The 15,880-nt window shown below is 43.5% G+C and overlaps 1 protein-coding gene across 1 annotated transcript in view; it reads left to right on the top strand.

Moving 5' to 3' along the window:
- The window catches only part of mical3a (microtubule associated monooxygenase, calponin and LIM domain containing 3a), a 385,628-nt gene that overhangs the window by 137,208 nt on the left and 232,540 nt on the right, over positions 1 to 15,880 (top strand). The window contains exons 3-9 of the mRNA XM_048607801.1: positions 2,198 to 2,541; positions 3,313 to 3,520; positions 5,929 to 6,042; positions 7,477 to 7,578; positions 8,389 to 8,544; positions 10,018 to 10,122; positions 10,299 to 10,326. Of these exons, the coding sequence (XP_048463758.1) occupies positions 2,278 to 2,541; positions 3,313 to 3,520; positions 5,929 to 6,042; positions 7,477 to 7,578; positions 8,389 to 8,544; positions 10,018 to 10,122; positions 10,299 to 10,326 (977 nt within the window). The 5' untranslated portion in view covers positions 2,198 to 2,277. The remainder of the gene's footprint in view (positions 1 to 2,197; positions 2,542 to 3,312; positions 3,521 to 5,928; positions 6,043 to 7,476; positions 7,579 to 8,388; positions 8,545 to 10,017; positions 10,123 to 10,298; positions 10,327 to 15,880) is intronic.

Below are 15,880 nucleotides of genomic sequence, written 5' to 3'. Positions count from 1 at the left end.
CCAACCGCCCCCCACCAGCGTAAATATCCCTCTCCAACCCCCCCCCAGTGTACATTGCACCCCAGGCGTAAATACCCCTCCCCCGAGGACAGGTACCTACCGTGGCTCCTGTAGCTGATCGAGTGAACTCTCACAACGCGCACTCCGGGCAGTGATTTATGAGAATCGTTTATTTCAAAAACAACCGTCATCCTCAGGCCCTCGACAAGACCAGGATGTGAACAACCCGCGCTCAAGGTACTCACCCCCTCTCCCCTCACAACACTGCTCCTCTCCCCCTCCCCCACAACACTTCTTCGCACACCCACTCTCCTTTCCCTCACACCCTTACCCCAAACCAATCCCTGCACTAGACCCCTCCCCCATACACTTCCCCTTACAGACTCCTCCAGACTACTCCCCTCCCTCACCACTCTACCCCACAGTCCCTTTTCCCTGAACCCTTCCTGTTCCTCACCCTCCACCTAATGTGAAAATAAAGCTACGTTAACACTGTCCCCATCAGGCACTTCCCAAGACAGGGACAACATGGTTAAATACAGAGTAAAGCCCCCACAACTCTGTCCCCATCAAACACTCCACTCCCACAATTGGTAAGTTACAGTTAATCATCTTCTCTGTCTCCATCAATTGCTACCAAGACAAAAACAGCACAGGGTTAGTTAGAGAGTAAATCTTCTTTTCTTTTTGACCTGATAGGCATGCTCCCACTACTCTTTAAACTGCAAGTAAAGCTCCCCATGACACTATCCTCATCAAACACTCTGAGAACAGGTACAGTATGGGGTTAGATACAGAGTAAAGCTTCTTCTCTACTGTCCCCATCAAACAGTCCCTGGACAACTACAGCGCAAGGTTAGATGAGGAGTAAAGCACCCTGTACGCTTTTAAACTGAAAGCAAAGTACCCTCTGATCTCTTAAATCTCCCTCTATGTTGTGGCTATCAACACCCAGGCCAGGGACAGCATGTGATTAGATACAGAGTAAAGCTTTCTCTACACTCATCAGAATGATCCAAGGATTTGTTGCTGGGCTATTTACTCCTGCTGGAAATGCATTCCAGTAATTGAAGGAAGTCTGGTGAGTGGCTGTCTTTACCTTTGCCACGTCACAACATCCTGTGAAAGATGCCTGGTCCGTGTTTCAGGATGCTTTACCTGTACTCATGAGGTGAATTTTACAGAAACCCAGCATTTGTATTTGAAAGCAGGTGAGGAGGTGTAAAATAAAGTGGGTGACCAACCCTCCGGTGTACTGGCTGTGCTCTGTTTGTCATGGGGTTGGATATGGTCTGGCCACATTCCCTCCTTCCCCTATTCTTTAGTGAACTGTTAACTGCTTTTAAAGTCAGTTTACCAACTTTGAACTTGGTCAGTGGGTGTGTGGACAAAGTGATGTAATCTGGCCCTTGTAAAATGCTGTTAATTGTTCCCTTGGGTGAGTGCTTGCTCTGAAAGTACAGATTAAGTTTGATTATGTTTCAATTCTTGTAACTTCCTGACAGCGAGGTAAGCTGGAACTGAAATGGAACCCATCTTTCCTTAGTCTTGCACTTATTTACAAAGTGAAATATTCCAAGCCTATCTCAACTATACAAATTCAGCAAGTGTCTCTTTAAATGGATTCAAGTAAAACTCTGATTCATGCCCATCATTTCTACGCAATGAATCACAAATTTATGGACAGTTTGATGGCACCCAATTCACCACCACCTCTCTTGATTCTCCAATGTTATGAAAGTTATCAGGTTGCTGATCTGACATCCTGTATGGATGAGCAGACAGATCTTTCATTAAAGATTAGGGAAGACCAAAGCCATCATTTGCAGTCACCACTTTAAACTCCATACACCAGTGACCTGCTGAGCTTATGTTCATGCTATCACAGATGCCACCTATTTCTGCTTCCATAATACTGCCCTATTTCATTGCTGTCTTGGTTCATCTGATGTTGAGACTCCTTCACTGTCTGTATCACCTTTAGTTCTGATCATTTCAATGTATTTCTGGTCAGTGTCCCAACTTTCTCCCCTTCATGACCTGAGGTTATCCAAAACTTTACTGCCCATGTCATAACTGACAGCAAGTTGTTGAGTCTGATGATGGAGTGTACTGTTAATGATGGATTGTTTAAGGAAAGCTACATTCAGCAGGTACTGATCCAGATTAATTATTTATCTCATTGTCTTTCCTGAAGGGTCAAAATGAGTGAGACTGTCAGCTGAAAAAGGGCAAAAACTGATCCAGGCCTGTGTTTCGGGACTGTGGCCTTGCAACATGGGGGATGGAGAGAAATCCAAAATTGAGCAATCCCACTTGCTGTTCGATAACTTCATCCAGGCAACAACCTGCAAAGGCACATTCAAAGGTTTTCAGGAGCTATGTGAGATTCTAACCATCACCAAAATTGATTTTCCCAACTTTTACCCCAAGCTTAAATCCAAACTCAATTACTGGAAAGCAAAAGCACTTTTTTCAAAACTGGACAAACGAGGAAGTCACAAGGATTACAAGAAGAACACAGCTTGTGCCAATACAAAGGTAAAACTGGAGTTTCCCATGCCTCTTCTAGACACATAGCCTCTTGTGCCCTTATTGGCTCTTTGAAGGAGTTTGTGCTTTTTTCATAGTTTGTCATTTGAACCACCCTGTCTACGTTCTCAAGAAAAACACAAATACACAGGCAACTCACAATTGCTTCTGTAGAACTCAGTGTCTGTAGGCCAGTCAGTCAGGAGAGTGGGATTAGACTAGGGGATAATAAACAATGTTGGGGGTGGGGCGGGTGGGATATTAAAGGATGGGCAAGAGAGTGGGATTAGATTGGGGGATAATAGTGTGGAAAGAGAGTGGAATTAGACTGGGGGATAATAAACAGTGCGGGGAAGAGAGTGGGATTAGTATGGGGGATAATAAACAGTGCGAAGGGAGGGTGGGATATTAAAGGATGTGGGAGAGAATGGGATTAGACTGGGTTATATATTAAAGTGAAATGAAGAGTGGCATTCGGCTGTGTGGGATATGAAAGGATATTGGGAGTGAGGTGAAGAGTGGGATGAGATATGAGAAGATGTGGGACCATGAGGGGGCAAGGACTGAGGAGGGGGAATGCTTGTTATGAATGGGTGAAACTACACTATGTGCGTTCTGAAGGATGATGTAAGTCTTTGCTTGTTAACCATTCCTTACTGCCCTACTGAGCACTCTTGATCAGTAACGCTGCACCTCAGCAGCTGCCCAACACCAGTTGATATTGTCTGACTTGTATTGTATTCACCCCACTAACTGCAGCTTCTGTTCACCAACCTGCAGTGTCTGGTGATTGGAGCTGGTCCTTGTGGCCTGCGGACGGCCATTGAGCTAGCATTCCTTGGAGCCAAAGCTATCATCGTAGAGAAACGGGACACCTTCTCTAGAAACAATGTCTTGCACTTGTGGCCGTACACTATTCAGGACCTGCGTAACCTGGGAGCAAAGAAGATCTATGGAAAATTCTGTGCCGGAGCCATTGACCATATCAGTGAGTTACTATCTTCCTATCCATTACACTGACATTACACTTAACCTGGAGAAATATGACCCACTAGAATTTGTCAGTTCTCCCAGAATCTCCCGTTGACTTCCAGACAGTCACCATTGTTCCCAGAATCTGCCTGTCTCTTCTGGATTCCCTACATAACTCTCCATCCGTTGCTAACAAATCTTGTTTCTCACAGACTCTCAACAACCCTCCTCGTCTCCTCAACTTTCCACTTCTCCTCAACTCTCCCCAGCCCTATTTTCCCAGTTTCTCCCTCTCCATCCCTATCTCATTCCCTTGTATGCCCATCTTCCCCATCTGTCCCCCTGTAGCCCCATGTTTCCCTTCCCTCCCCCTACATCGCTGTCTTCCCTATGTCTTTCCCATATCTTTCCCATATCCCTGTCACTCCCCATCTCTTCCCATGTCCATGTCTTCCCCATCTCTCCCTTTTATCCCTGTCTTGCCCATCTCTTTAATTCCACTCTGACCACAGTGAAGTGCCAGAGGACTGGAGGACAGCTAACGTGGTTCCACTCTTTAAGAGGGATGGTAGAGAAGAACCAGCAAATTACAGACCATTGAGTCTGTTGTCAGTGGTAGGGAAACTATTAGAGAAAATTTTGAAGGAGTAAATTAATATCCACTTGGAAAGGCATGTGTTAATTAGGGATCATCAACATGGCTTTGTCAGATGGAGCCATGACGTGGAGGTGCCAGTGTTCGACTGGCGTACAAGGTCAGAAATCACATGACACCAGGTTATAGTCCAACAGGTTTATTTGAAAACACAAGCTTTTAGAGCTTCGCTTCTTCTTCAGGTGTTAGTGAGAGAGGTGGAAACAGACACAGAATTTATAAGTAATAGATCAAAGGGTCACACCATTAATGAGGATGTATTAAACAAATGTAAGATGCTGTTAAATCTTTAATCAGTTAGAATATGTATGTATGTATGTGTTAATATGTATGTGTAAATCCCTGAATTTCTTTCAAGTCACAGTCCTGAGAGAACTAAAGGTTACATCAGTGTAAAAAAGAGGTGACATTTTAGGTCAGACAATGCATGTTAAGTGTGAGGTCTTGTTTACAATCTGTTTGTGTTTTTGTGTGTGTGTGAGAGAGAGAGTGAGTGAGTGTGTGTGTGTGGAAGGAGGCCATTCAACCCATCATACTTGCACCGGTTCTATTCCCTAATAGTAATCCCCTTTCTCCGCATGGCCTTCTCCACAATTTCTCCAAATAATATTCCAGTGCCCTTTGAATGCCTCAATGAAAGGGTTAATAACAAGGAAGCATAATTTTAAAGTGAAAAGCAGGAGGTTTAGAGGGAATTTGGGGAAAAAAGTTTACCCTCAGAGAGTGAGATAACAAGGTGTAGAGCTGGATGAACACAGCAGGCCAAGCAGCATCAGAGGAGCAGGAAGGCTGACGTTTCGGGCCTAGACCCTTCTTCAGAGGGTGTCTGGAATACACTGCCTGGGACAGTTGTTGAGGCAGGAAACATTGTAACCTTTAAGCCAGTGGATTCCACATCCTAGCTACCCTTGTGTGAAAAAGATTTTTCTCACATCACCCGTACTTCTTCGCACATCACTTTAAATCTGTGCCCTCTTGTTCTTGTTTCTTTTCCAAGTGGGAACAATTTCACCCTTTCTCCAGCTTGCTCATGAATTTGAAAACCTCTGTCAAATCTCCTGCTAATGTTCTTTTTTTCAAAGAGAACAGTCCCAACTTCTTCAGTGTCTCCTCATAACTGAACTAATTCATCTGGAACCATTCTTGTAAATCACTTATGCACTCTCTCTAATGGATTCACATCTTGCCAATGACGTGGTGCCCACATCTGTATTCAGTACTCCAGCTGAGGTCTAACAAATGTCTTAAACAAATTCAACATCAACTCCTTGCTCTTCTACTCCTTATGCCTCTATTAATAAAGCCAAAAATGCTGTATGCTTTATTTACTGCTCGCTCCACCTTTCTTGCCACCTTCAATAATCAATACCTCCAGGCCTCCCTCTTTCTGTGAATTATTTTTCTTGTTTTGCTCCTGTCACTCCACGTCATTGCATTCAAACGTATTTTCCAGATAACCTATTTAGTTCAGTTTCTACGCATATGTCCCAGAGGTTGACCTCTCTATGAGGACGTTCAACACATTACCTTGTGACTGAGGTTTCTAACTTGAGAGAACAGCCTTGTAGCTCACTGTGATGCCTCCAGTTGTTGAATGTCTGATTCAAATGAAGTTGAGGAGCAGCAGTGAATTGGATGATGTAAGGCCCACAAGCACAGAATGTAATGAGCAATGGGCTCATTTGCAGGATCTGAGTGTGAGTAGTGTCAGGGAAGTCTGTTTGAACACATTGAGCACTGTCTGTTCACAACTGTTTCTGCACTGACAGGTATTCGACAGCTGCAGCTTGTCCTGCTGAAGATTGCCTTGATCCTGGGCGTTGAGATTCATCTGAATGTGGAATTCCGCGGACTGCTCCCACCCAGAGGCCAGAATAATCCAAGTAAGTGAATTTAATAGAGACACTGGGTACAACCTACTGGTCCTGGAAGTGGTAAGGTGGAACATGGGAATGGCAGGGTAGAGGTTTTGGGGACATGTATCAGTATATATGGTGGCATCCAACTATGTATAAGATGCTGTTGGAGATGAGGTTGTGTGGGTGTGTTTGTGCGTGTGTGTGTGTGGTGTTGTCTCTGTATATGTGTGCGATGCTATCAGTATGTCTGTTTATCTGCATGTGTCAGAGACTCTTAAGGTGCTCATGTGTACACATATGAGGTTCTGTTGGTCAGGTGTATAAGGAGCTACCGTGTGTTAGGAGCTGTCATTGCGTGTATGTGTGTATGAAGTACTGTTGGTGAATGCATGTTTGTGAAGTACTTTCTGCCTGTGTCTCTGTGTGTATGATGTACTATCTGTGATTGTATGTGTGTGTGAGGTGCTGCTTGTCTGTGTGTGTGTGGGTGGTGCTGCCTGTGTGTGTGGTGCCGTGTGTGTGCGCGTGTGTGTGGTGCCGTGTGTGTGTGTGGTGCCGTGTGTGTGTGTGTGTGTGTGTGTGTGTGTGTGTGGTGCCGTGTGTGTGTGTGTGTGGTCCTGCGTGTGTGTGTGTGAGAGAGAGAGGTGTGTGAGTGAGAGAGGTGTGTGTGTGAGAGAGAGAGAGGTGTGTGTGTGTGTGTGAGAGAGAGAGAGGTGTGTGTGTGTGTGTGTGAGAGAGAGAGGTGTGTGTGTGTGTGAGAGAGAGAGGTGTGTGTGTGTGTGTGTGTGTGTGTGAGAGAGACAGAGGTGCGTGTGTGTGTGTGTGTGAGAGAGAGGTGTGTGTGTGTGTGTGTGTGTGAGAGAGAGGTGTGTGTGTGTGAGAGAGAGAGGTGTGTGTGTGTGAGAGAGAGAGGCGTTTTGTGAGAGAGAGAGGTGTGTGTGTGAGAGAGAGAGGTGTTTTGTGAGAGAGAGAGGTGTGTGTGTGTGAGAGAGGTGTGTGTGTGAGAGAGAGGTGTGTGTGTGTGTGAGTGAGAGAGGTGTGTGTGTGTGTATGTGTGAGAGAGAGGTGTGTGTGTGTCTGTGTGTGAGATAGAGAGGTGTGTGTGTGTCTGTGTGAGAGGCGTGTGTGTGTGCCAGTTTATATCAAAATACTGAAATGACCTCTAATTATGGTTGGGAGGTAGCTTCACTTTTACCGAGATCCACACTTAAGATACCAATCAGACGACTAGTGCAACTTTTCCCTATAAAATCACAGCTTTTAGAGATTCAGAGAGTGCCTGGGCAGCAGATTCTGATGTTCTGTCATACTCATAAATGTCGTAGCTTTAGCCAGGAATCCTGAACTTGAATAGGGCCTCTCACACCAGTCCTGTCACTGGTCCTACAGGTGCCTGTCCTGCAGGATATCGTGCCCACCATGCCTGTCACTATTAGCTGGGCTTATTTCTGATTGCAGATGCCGGCTGGAGAGCAGAGATAAATCCTCCAACCAGCAAAGTGACACAGTTTGAGTTCGATGCTGTGATTGGTGCTGATGGTCGAAGGAACACTCTGGAAGGTTAGTGGAATGCAATGGAAGGATCAGGAGTAGTGGGGAAATAATGAACTTTGTGAAGGAGCAGGCACTTTCTACCTGTCACTCCTGCCCCCACTGCTTGGACACACCATTCCCTGTCCATCTCTCCTCTACCTCCTGAGGCACTGCATTTCCCACAACTTTACTGGTCTCATCCTTTATTAGCAAAGTAGCCCCATTTTCTTCCTTTCCTTACAAAATGTCAAATATCTCTGAATTTTTCCAGCCTTGATCACCATGAAAGCATGTTTCTGTAATGGCTATTGAATCATACCTATTTCTTTCCATCAACTCATCAATCTTGTTGTGATTGCTACATGCATTCAGATAAAAGCCATTCATTCTGCCTTTCTTACCACTTTTTCCAACTCTGACCTGATTTGTTCTTGCACTCTTTCATTCTATCCTGTCCTGTCCCACTCTAGTTATTGCTATCCTGCCCTATTGCCTTGTCATTTCTATTTCGTTTTCTCACTTTCCCTTGACATGATCAGCCGCCAATGACTATCGAGGTTAAAGCATTATCTGTAATTGCAACTCAACAATCTAATACTGTGCTTCATACATTTATTCATTATCAGCTTATCCTAGACCTGATTAGCCTGGTCCAAACTTATATCTTACTATTCCTTGCTCCAGTCTATTTGTCTTTTCCAATCCTTTGTGCACTGTATTTCTGTTTTCAGATACTGAGAGTTGATGGCCAGTCCCCTGCTGAACACCTCTCACTGAATGAGAGTTCATTTACAATTGATTCCTCAGCCTCTGAGTAACTCTATCTTCCTGTTTAAGGGTTTCGGAGGAAAGAATTCCGGGGGAAATTGGCGATTGCTATCACTGCCAACTTCATTAACCGGCACACACGGGAGGAGGCCCAGGCGCAGGAGATCAGTGGCGTTGCCTTCATCTTCAACCAGAAGTTTTTTCAGGACCTGCGGGAAGCCACGGGTTCGTATTGGATTGATTCAAAGCTGGCATTTGCAACTTTGTCAAGGAGAGAGAGACAGAGTTCCAGCTCTCCATTTCCCTTTCTGACAACACCACTGCACAGTCCTGGCTTTATAATTATGTTATTTTGCCCTGTTGCCCACCTAAGTAAATAGATTCTCTTTATAAACATATGAGCAATCATTCTCAGAATCTCAATTTCATCACCCCTTAAACTTCTATGCTGAAGAGACTGCAGCCTGTTTGGGTAAACTGTCTGCATCATTTTATCCTTTAAATCATAGAGTTGTACAGCACAGAAGCAAGCCCTCCAGTTCAAGCCATCCATGCTGACCAGATATCCTGAATTAATTTAGCCCCATTTGCCAGTATTTGACCAATATCCCTTCCTATTCATATATCCATCCAGATGCTTTTTAAATGTAGTAATTGTACCAGCCTCCACCACTTCCTCTGGCAGCTTATTGCATACATGCACCACCCTCTGCATTAAAAGGTTGCCCCTTAGGTCACTTTTAAATCTTTCCCCTCTCACCTTAAACCTATGCCCTCTACTATAAAGATGATGAAACTACCCTGGGAAGAAAAGCTTGTCTATTCACCCTATCCATGCCCCTCATGATTTTATAAACTTCTTTAAGGTCACCCCTCAGCTTCCAATACTCAAGGGAAAGTAGCCCCAGTCTATTTGGCCTCTCCCTAAGCTCAAACTCTCTAACCCCAGCAACATTTTTGTAAATCTTTTCTGAACCCTTTCAAGTTTACCAACATCTTTCCTGTAGCAGGGAGACCAGAACTGAATGCAGTATTCCATAAGTAGCCTAACCAATGTCCTCTACAGCTGCAACATGACATCCCAACTGCTATACTCAATGCACTGACCAATAAAGGCATACCAAATGCCTTCTTTACTACCTTGTCTACCTAAGACTCCACTTTCAAGGAACTGTGAACCTGTACCCAAGACCTTTTTGTTCAACAACACTTGCCAGGACCTTATCATTGGGTGTATAAGTCCTGCCCTGATTTGCCTGACCAAAATGCAACACCTTACATTTATCCAAGTCTCAGCATAATTCTGCTGGATCAGCACTGCCTCCTCTTCCTGTCAACGGAACCGTGCTGAGGGTTCTCATCTGTATAATTATACCCTGACTACCATAGCATAATACTGCAACCCTCTTCAATAAAGACCAGCATTCCATTTGACTTTAAATTTATGTTTTATGTGTGTTCATTACATGTTTTTGTTCTTGGAGTCCATTGGTTCATCACAATGACTACTGACTCCCAGGCTGTCTGAGTATTGTTCACAATGGCTGCTAACTCCCAGGCTGTCTATGGGTCAGACTGTGAGACACAGGCTTGATTGAGGTTCTGTGTGACTGAGAAGCAGAGTTTATGGCTGAATTTGGACAGTTTGAGTAGTTCTGCTTGTACCATGTTTAACCTGTTGCTGTTCCTTTCTCACAGGTGTCGATTTAGAAAATATTGTTTACTACAAGGATGACACACATTATTTTGTGATGACTGCGAAGAAGCAGAGCCTTTTGGAGAAGGGAGTGATTCTACAGGTCGGTAAGCCCAAACAAGTATCTTCATAGATCCTAGGCCAGAGGCTACTGTCTTATTTAGGTTTGAACTGCTGTAGGTCTATATCTAGAAATCACCTAGCATCAGTGTAAGAATATTAAACATATCCACACACATACTTCTGCTCCTAGTTCTTACAATTTTTATTTTTCTTGACATAGAATCTGTCACAATTAGCAGAACGCAAGAGTAATGTTCAAATGGATGAGCCAGCATCTCATCAATGTTCACTTTTCTCACTGCTTCAACAAATAATTGTCTGTCTAATAACTTTGATCTACTCTCAGACCAATCAGCCTACACTTTGATGGTTGTTCTACATTTTCATGTGTCCCTGACAGCCTTCAGTTTTAGCATCTCATCAGGATGATGAGAACTGATAGCTTGATGTTGTAGTCAATTCTGACTAAATGTCACAATTGCCTCCTGTCTGTTTTGCTTAGCCTCTGTATGGTCCTTGACGACAGATACTGGTCTGATGTAAAGTGATATAGCTGATCTGTCATTGTCTGTTCAAGGGACATGGGCATTGCTATCTAGAACAGAATTTATTGCTCATCCTTAGTTGATCTTGAGAAGATGGTGGTGAGCTGTCTTCTTGAGCTGCTGCAAACCTTGGACACTGGCGACGGGATGGTGAGTGGCTTGGAGAGGAACTTCCAGGTGGTGGTGTTCCCATGTATCTGTTGTCCTTGTCCTTCTAGATGGTCGGGCTCGTGGATTTGGAAGATGCTGTTGGAGAACTCTTGGTGAATTTCTACAATGGGTCTTGTGGATGGTACACACTATTTTTACTGAACTTTGGTGGTGGAGGGAATGAATATTTCTGGATGTAATGGCGATCAGGCGGGCTGTTTTGTCCTGGATGGTGTCAAGCTTCATGACTGTTCTTGGACCTGTACTTATCTAGACAATTGTAGTGATAGTAATGAAATCAGCTAGCTAGGCCTCGTGGAATATGAGTTCCCTGATTGGAGCTAACATCTGGTACCTGACTCTGAATGAGGCAGTACTAAAGTTAAAGACTGTTCATGTGTAAATAAAGGGTGATTGGTGATGGGATACCAGCCTCTGTGGAGTTATTTCAGTGGCAACAGGAGTAAAGCACAGTCCTGAAGAAACTCGCCTGCAACAGTCGTCTTTGAGTTGGTGTAAGATTTTCTTACATTATGAGATAGTAGGAACTGGAGATGCTGGAGAATCTGAGATAACAAGGTGTAGAGCTGGATGAACACAGCAGGCCGAGCAGGAAAGCTGACGTTTCGGGTCTAGACCTGAAACGTAAGCTTTCCTGCTCCTCTGATGCTGCTTGGCCTGCTGTGTTCATCCAGCTCTACACCTTGTTATCTCTTTCTTACATTATGCCTTTGTTTGGGAAGCTTGACCCATTCAACCCTGCTGTCGAGGACTGGGTCCAGTATGTTGAAAGAATGCATTATTTTTTCTGAGCAAATGACATTGTGGCAGATCAAAAGCAATGAGTAATTCTCCTGTAGAGCTGAAGCTTTTTCTATTATTAGGAGCCTAACTTTTCCCTGAGGCACCAGATACTAAAACCTTTCAAGAATTGATTGACATAGTTAAGAAATATTACAACCCCAAGCCTCCACTAATTTTGAGATGCTATCACTTTTACTCGGCAATTCAAGAACCACGGGAACTTGTATCAGGATTTTTGGCGAGGTTAAAGTGGCTGGCAGAAGTCTGTGTCTTTGGTGTAATCCTTAATGAGATGCTTAGAGACCATCTGATTTATGGGATTAGTGATGTGCAAAACACCATATAGCTGAAGCCCAACTGGATTTCAAACAGGTGTTGTAACTGGCAATTGGAAAATGCGGCAAGTGGAGTATATGAACTGCGACGTTTTCTGATGGAAATAGACATCCAACTAAGCTTGGGGAACACGAGTGCACGTAATTGCATAGCCTCACTATCAGAGACGATCAGGGACTATCAAAGGAACCAAGGCCACCTTGCATGTTGACCAGAAAGCAATTCCACAATTCTGCAAGGCTTGCCCAGTGCCATTTGCCATACAGGCAAAAGTAGAGGCAGAAATCAGCTGGCTGGAAAGTGAAGGAATCATCAAACCAGTCCATTGGCGGAATGGGCAGTACTTGTCGTACCGATTTTGGTTCACCTTTGCGGGGATTTTAAACAATCGATAAACTGCTTTTTGCAGCTGAATAAATACTCAATCCCTTGAATAGTGGATTCATACAGAAAGCTGGAAGGGAGGCTGACCTTCACAAAACTGGACATGAGACATGCTTACTTGCATTTATGTTTAAACTCAGATTCCCTGAGGATGCTACAATTAATACCTATAAGGCCTTGTACCAATATACAAGACTGCCATTTGCGTATTCGCAGCCTGTTCAATTTTTCAGCGAATGATGGAGAACAGTTGTACCTCATCTCGCCATTTACTAGATGACCTTCTAATAACGGAAAACTAATAAGGAACATTTAGATAACGTGGAAATAGCCCTAAGGTGTTTTTCCAACACAGATGTATGCCTAAGAAGGGAAACATTTGTGTTCCAGGCCTCCCAAGTGACCTACTTGGGCTACAGAGTCGATAAGACCGGGTTACACCCGTTGGAAGGTAAAGTAAGGGCAATCAAAGGTGCTCTGGCTCTCATGTCTGGCCAAGAGCTTAGGTCATTTATTAGGCTGGTAAATTATTATGGAAAGTATGTACATAACCTGGCATCCATCCTGGCACCTTTGCATCAACTCCTAAAATAGGTCAGCCCTGGAAATGGCTGTATAGACAAGCTTTCAATGAAGTAAAGAACCAGCTATCATCCTCTAAGGTGTTGGCACACAATGATCCCAAGAAAGGTGCTTTTCTGATGAAGGGTCTAGGCCCGAAACGTCAGCCTCTCTGCTCCTATGATGCTGCTTGGCCTGCTGTGTTCATCCAGCCCTGCACCTTGTTGTCTCATATCTTTTAGAGAGAGCTTTTTTCCCAGTTTTAGTTTAAGTTTCATTTGAGGATTTCACAGGACTACTTAAAAATGTTTCATAGACCAATGCAGAGAAGGGAAAGATGCAGTGAAATAGGTTACTTCAGAGTAAAGTGTTAGTATTCATCCCAGATAAGAAGTATTGGGATAAAACCCTAAAGAGGTTACGTAAATCTCAATATGCTTAAGTTCAGATGTATAATAGCTCCAGAAAGAAACAATGAAGCTATCTACAGTTACAGTCCATACATTAAATTCACAAGCAACTTCAACCTATTGAGGTGTTTTCTGCAGGGAGTCTGGTGCAAGTACTGCATCAATGGTATTTTTGAGTACAAGGTGTGTTTGTGCTGCGTTTTGAGTACTAGATAAAAGTTGTTTTTCTTTTCATCTTCTAAAGTAGTGCTTTGGTTTAATGGGATTATACTTTTACTGTCTGTTTAGAAATCTTTAAATTTTTGTTTGAAGTAGGCAGTTAGGTTCATTCTATTTTATCTTCATAATCTTTAGTTAATAAAATTCTGTTTTATTGTTAAATGCAAATATGTAACATTGCATGCTTATTTTTCGGCAAGAGACCCATTCATTAAAACCAAAACAGAACAAAAATAAAATGTGATCTTTAAATCTGGTTTCAGTTTGGGATCTGACTTGTACGGTAGTAGCATCAGCAAGAATTGTAAGAATAGTCAGCTTAAAGATTCCTGGTGTTGCAGTTTAAAGAAAGCACTTTTGTCCTGATTCTCTTCAGTGATGGCTGACTGGCAGAGTGTATTTTTTCTTTCCTTTATTTGCAGCGCAGAGTTGCTTAAATAGCTGTTCTCAGAGCTGTGACCCTCGCAGTATAAATTCTTCCCCAAACTAGCATGTCAGGTCACTAACACACACAGATGACGGCTGAAATTCACTTTCACCCCTGTGCCTGTGTGTGCTTGAAAGGGAAAAATGTAATTATATACCTTTTGTCCAGACTGCTGTTTTAGTTAACATCTTTTCCAGTCAGAGTTTCTCCCAGGAGATTACAAATTCAATTTGTTATGTTTTCTCCCTTTGAAGCTTCTTTGACGCCTCGTCATGTGTGGCATTCCAGAGTGTCTTTCTGATTCTCTTTCTCTCTCTCTCTGTCTGCCTCCGGGCAACCACTGAATTTACATTTACAGAACAAAAAGACACATTTAATTTAAAGTTTGACAGATCCCTAGATAAAGTTATAGAGATATACAGCACCGAAACAGACCCTTCGGTGCAACCCATCCATGCCAACCACATATCCTATAAAAATCTAGTTCCATTTGCCAGCATTTGACTCGTATCCCTCTAAACCCTTCCTATTAATATACCCATCCAGACGCCTTTTAAATGGTGTAACCGTACCAATCTCCACCATTTCCTCTGGCAGCTCATTCCATACATGCACCACCCTCTGCATGAAAAAGTTGCCCTTTAGGTTCCTTTTATATCTTTCCCCTCTCGCCTTAAACCTATGTGCTCTAGTTTTGGACTCCCCACCCCAGGGAAAAGACCTTGCCTATTTGCCCTATCCATGCCCCTCAGCCTTCAATGCTCCAGGGAAAATAGTGCCAGCCTATTCAGCCTCTCCCTATGGCTCAGACTCTCCAACCCTGGAAACATTCCTCATAAATCTTTTCTGAACCCCTTCTAGTTTCACAACATCCTTCCTATAGGAGGCAGATCAGAGTTACATGCAATACTCTAAAAATGGCTTAACGAATGTCCTGTACAGCCGTAACATGACCTCCCAACTCCTATACTAGATGATCTGGGTCTGAGATCTATGGTCAACACAAATGCAGCACCGACCTACAGCTTCTTCTGAAATCCTCTTTCATGAGAGCAAGAAGCTAAGCAAAGTAACTTTTTACTACTCTTTGTCTTGGAAAAATCTCAGTCAAGTCAACTGCCGTGTGTACCTGCTGCAGAGAGGGATGGCACAGCTGTTTTAAGGTTCCAGGCTGGTTTTCTTAGCTGTAGGATAATATCAGATTTCCAGGAATATCCCCCCGTGTCAAGGATGTTTTAAGTGTGTTTGGAAATCTAGATACATCAAATTGGCACCTGGTAAATGTCATTGATCCTGTCTCAAACCCGTTGATTGCCCATTCTGTGCTCAACTTCCTCTGATAAACATGACAGAAAAGGCTGTTTGTGTCTATGTGTGAGTGTGCAGATCAGTTTGTCTCTGCATTTGTTTGCTTGCATGTTGGTGTGGGTTTGTGGATAAGAGTTTGTGTGGAGTTGTGCATTACTGTGCTCATGTCTGTGCATGAGCAGCATGTTTGCATGTATTTATGTCAGTGAATACTGGTGTGTAGGTATATAGGTGCGTGCCCGTGTGCAGGTTTATTTTGGTCTGCATGTGCATGTGTTAGCAGCAGCACCTGTATGCTATTGTGTGAGTGGAAGTATGTGCAAATTTGGATGTGTGTTAGAGCATGTACAGGTGTGATTTGATATGGACTAGTGTGTTGTGTGTATGCATGCATGGGTGCATGATAATATGTGTGTGCGCATAGCTCTGTGTACATTACTCTGTACGTGGGTTTGTATGTCACTTTGTGTGTATATGGGTACAAGTCAGTATGTGGGTAGGTGTGTGTCAGGGTATATGCTAGTGTGTGAGTGACATGGAAATGTGAGTGTGTCTGTAAGTGAGTGTGTATCTATTGGTGTATGTTAATGAATATTTATGTTTGCTTGTGTGTGTGGGATGTGCGGTGGAGTGTGGGATGTGCGGTGGAGTGTGGGAT

This window comes from Rhincodon typus, chromosome 18, assembly GCF_021869965.1.
Source record: "Rhincodon typus isolate 14 chromosome 18, sRhiTyp1.1, whole genome shotgun sequence".
Classification (NCBI taxonomy): Eukaryota; Metazoa; Chordata; class Chondrichthyes; order Orectolobiformes; family Rhincodontidae; genus Rhincodon; species Rhincodon typus.
The sequence above is the reverse complement of the archived record's forward strand: the minus strand, read 5'-3'. Positions and strand labels throughout refer to the sequence as shown.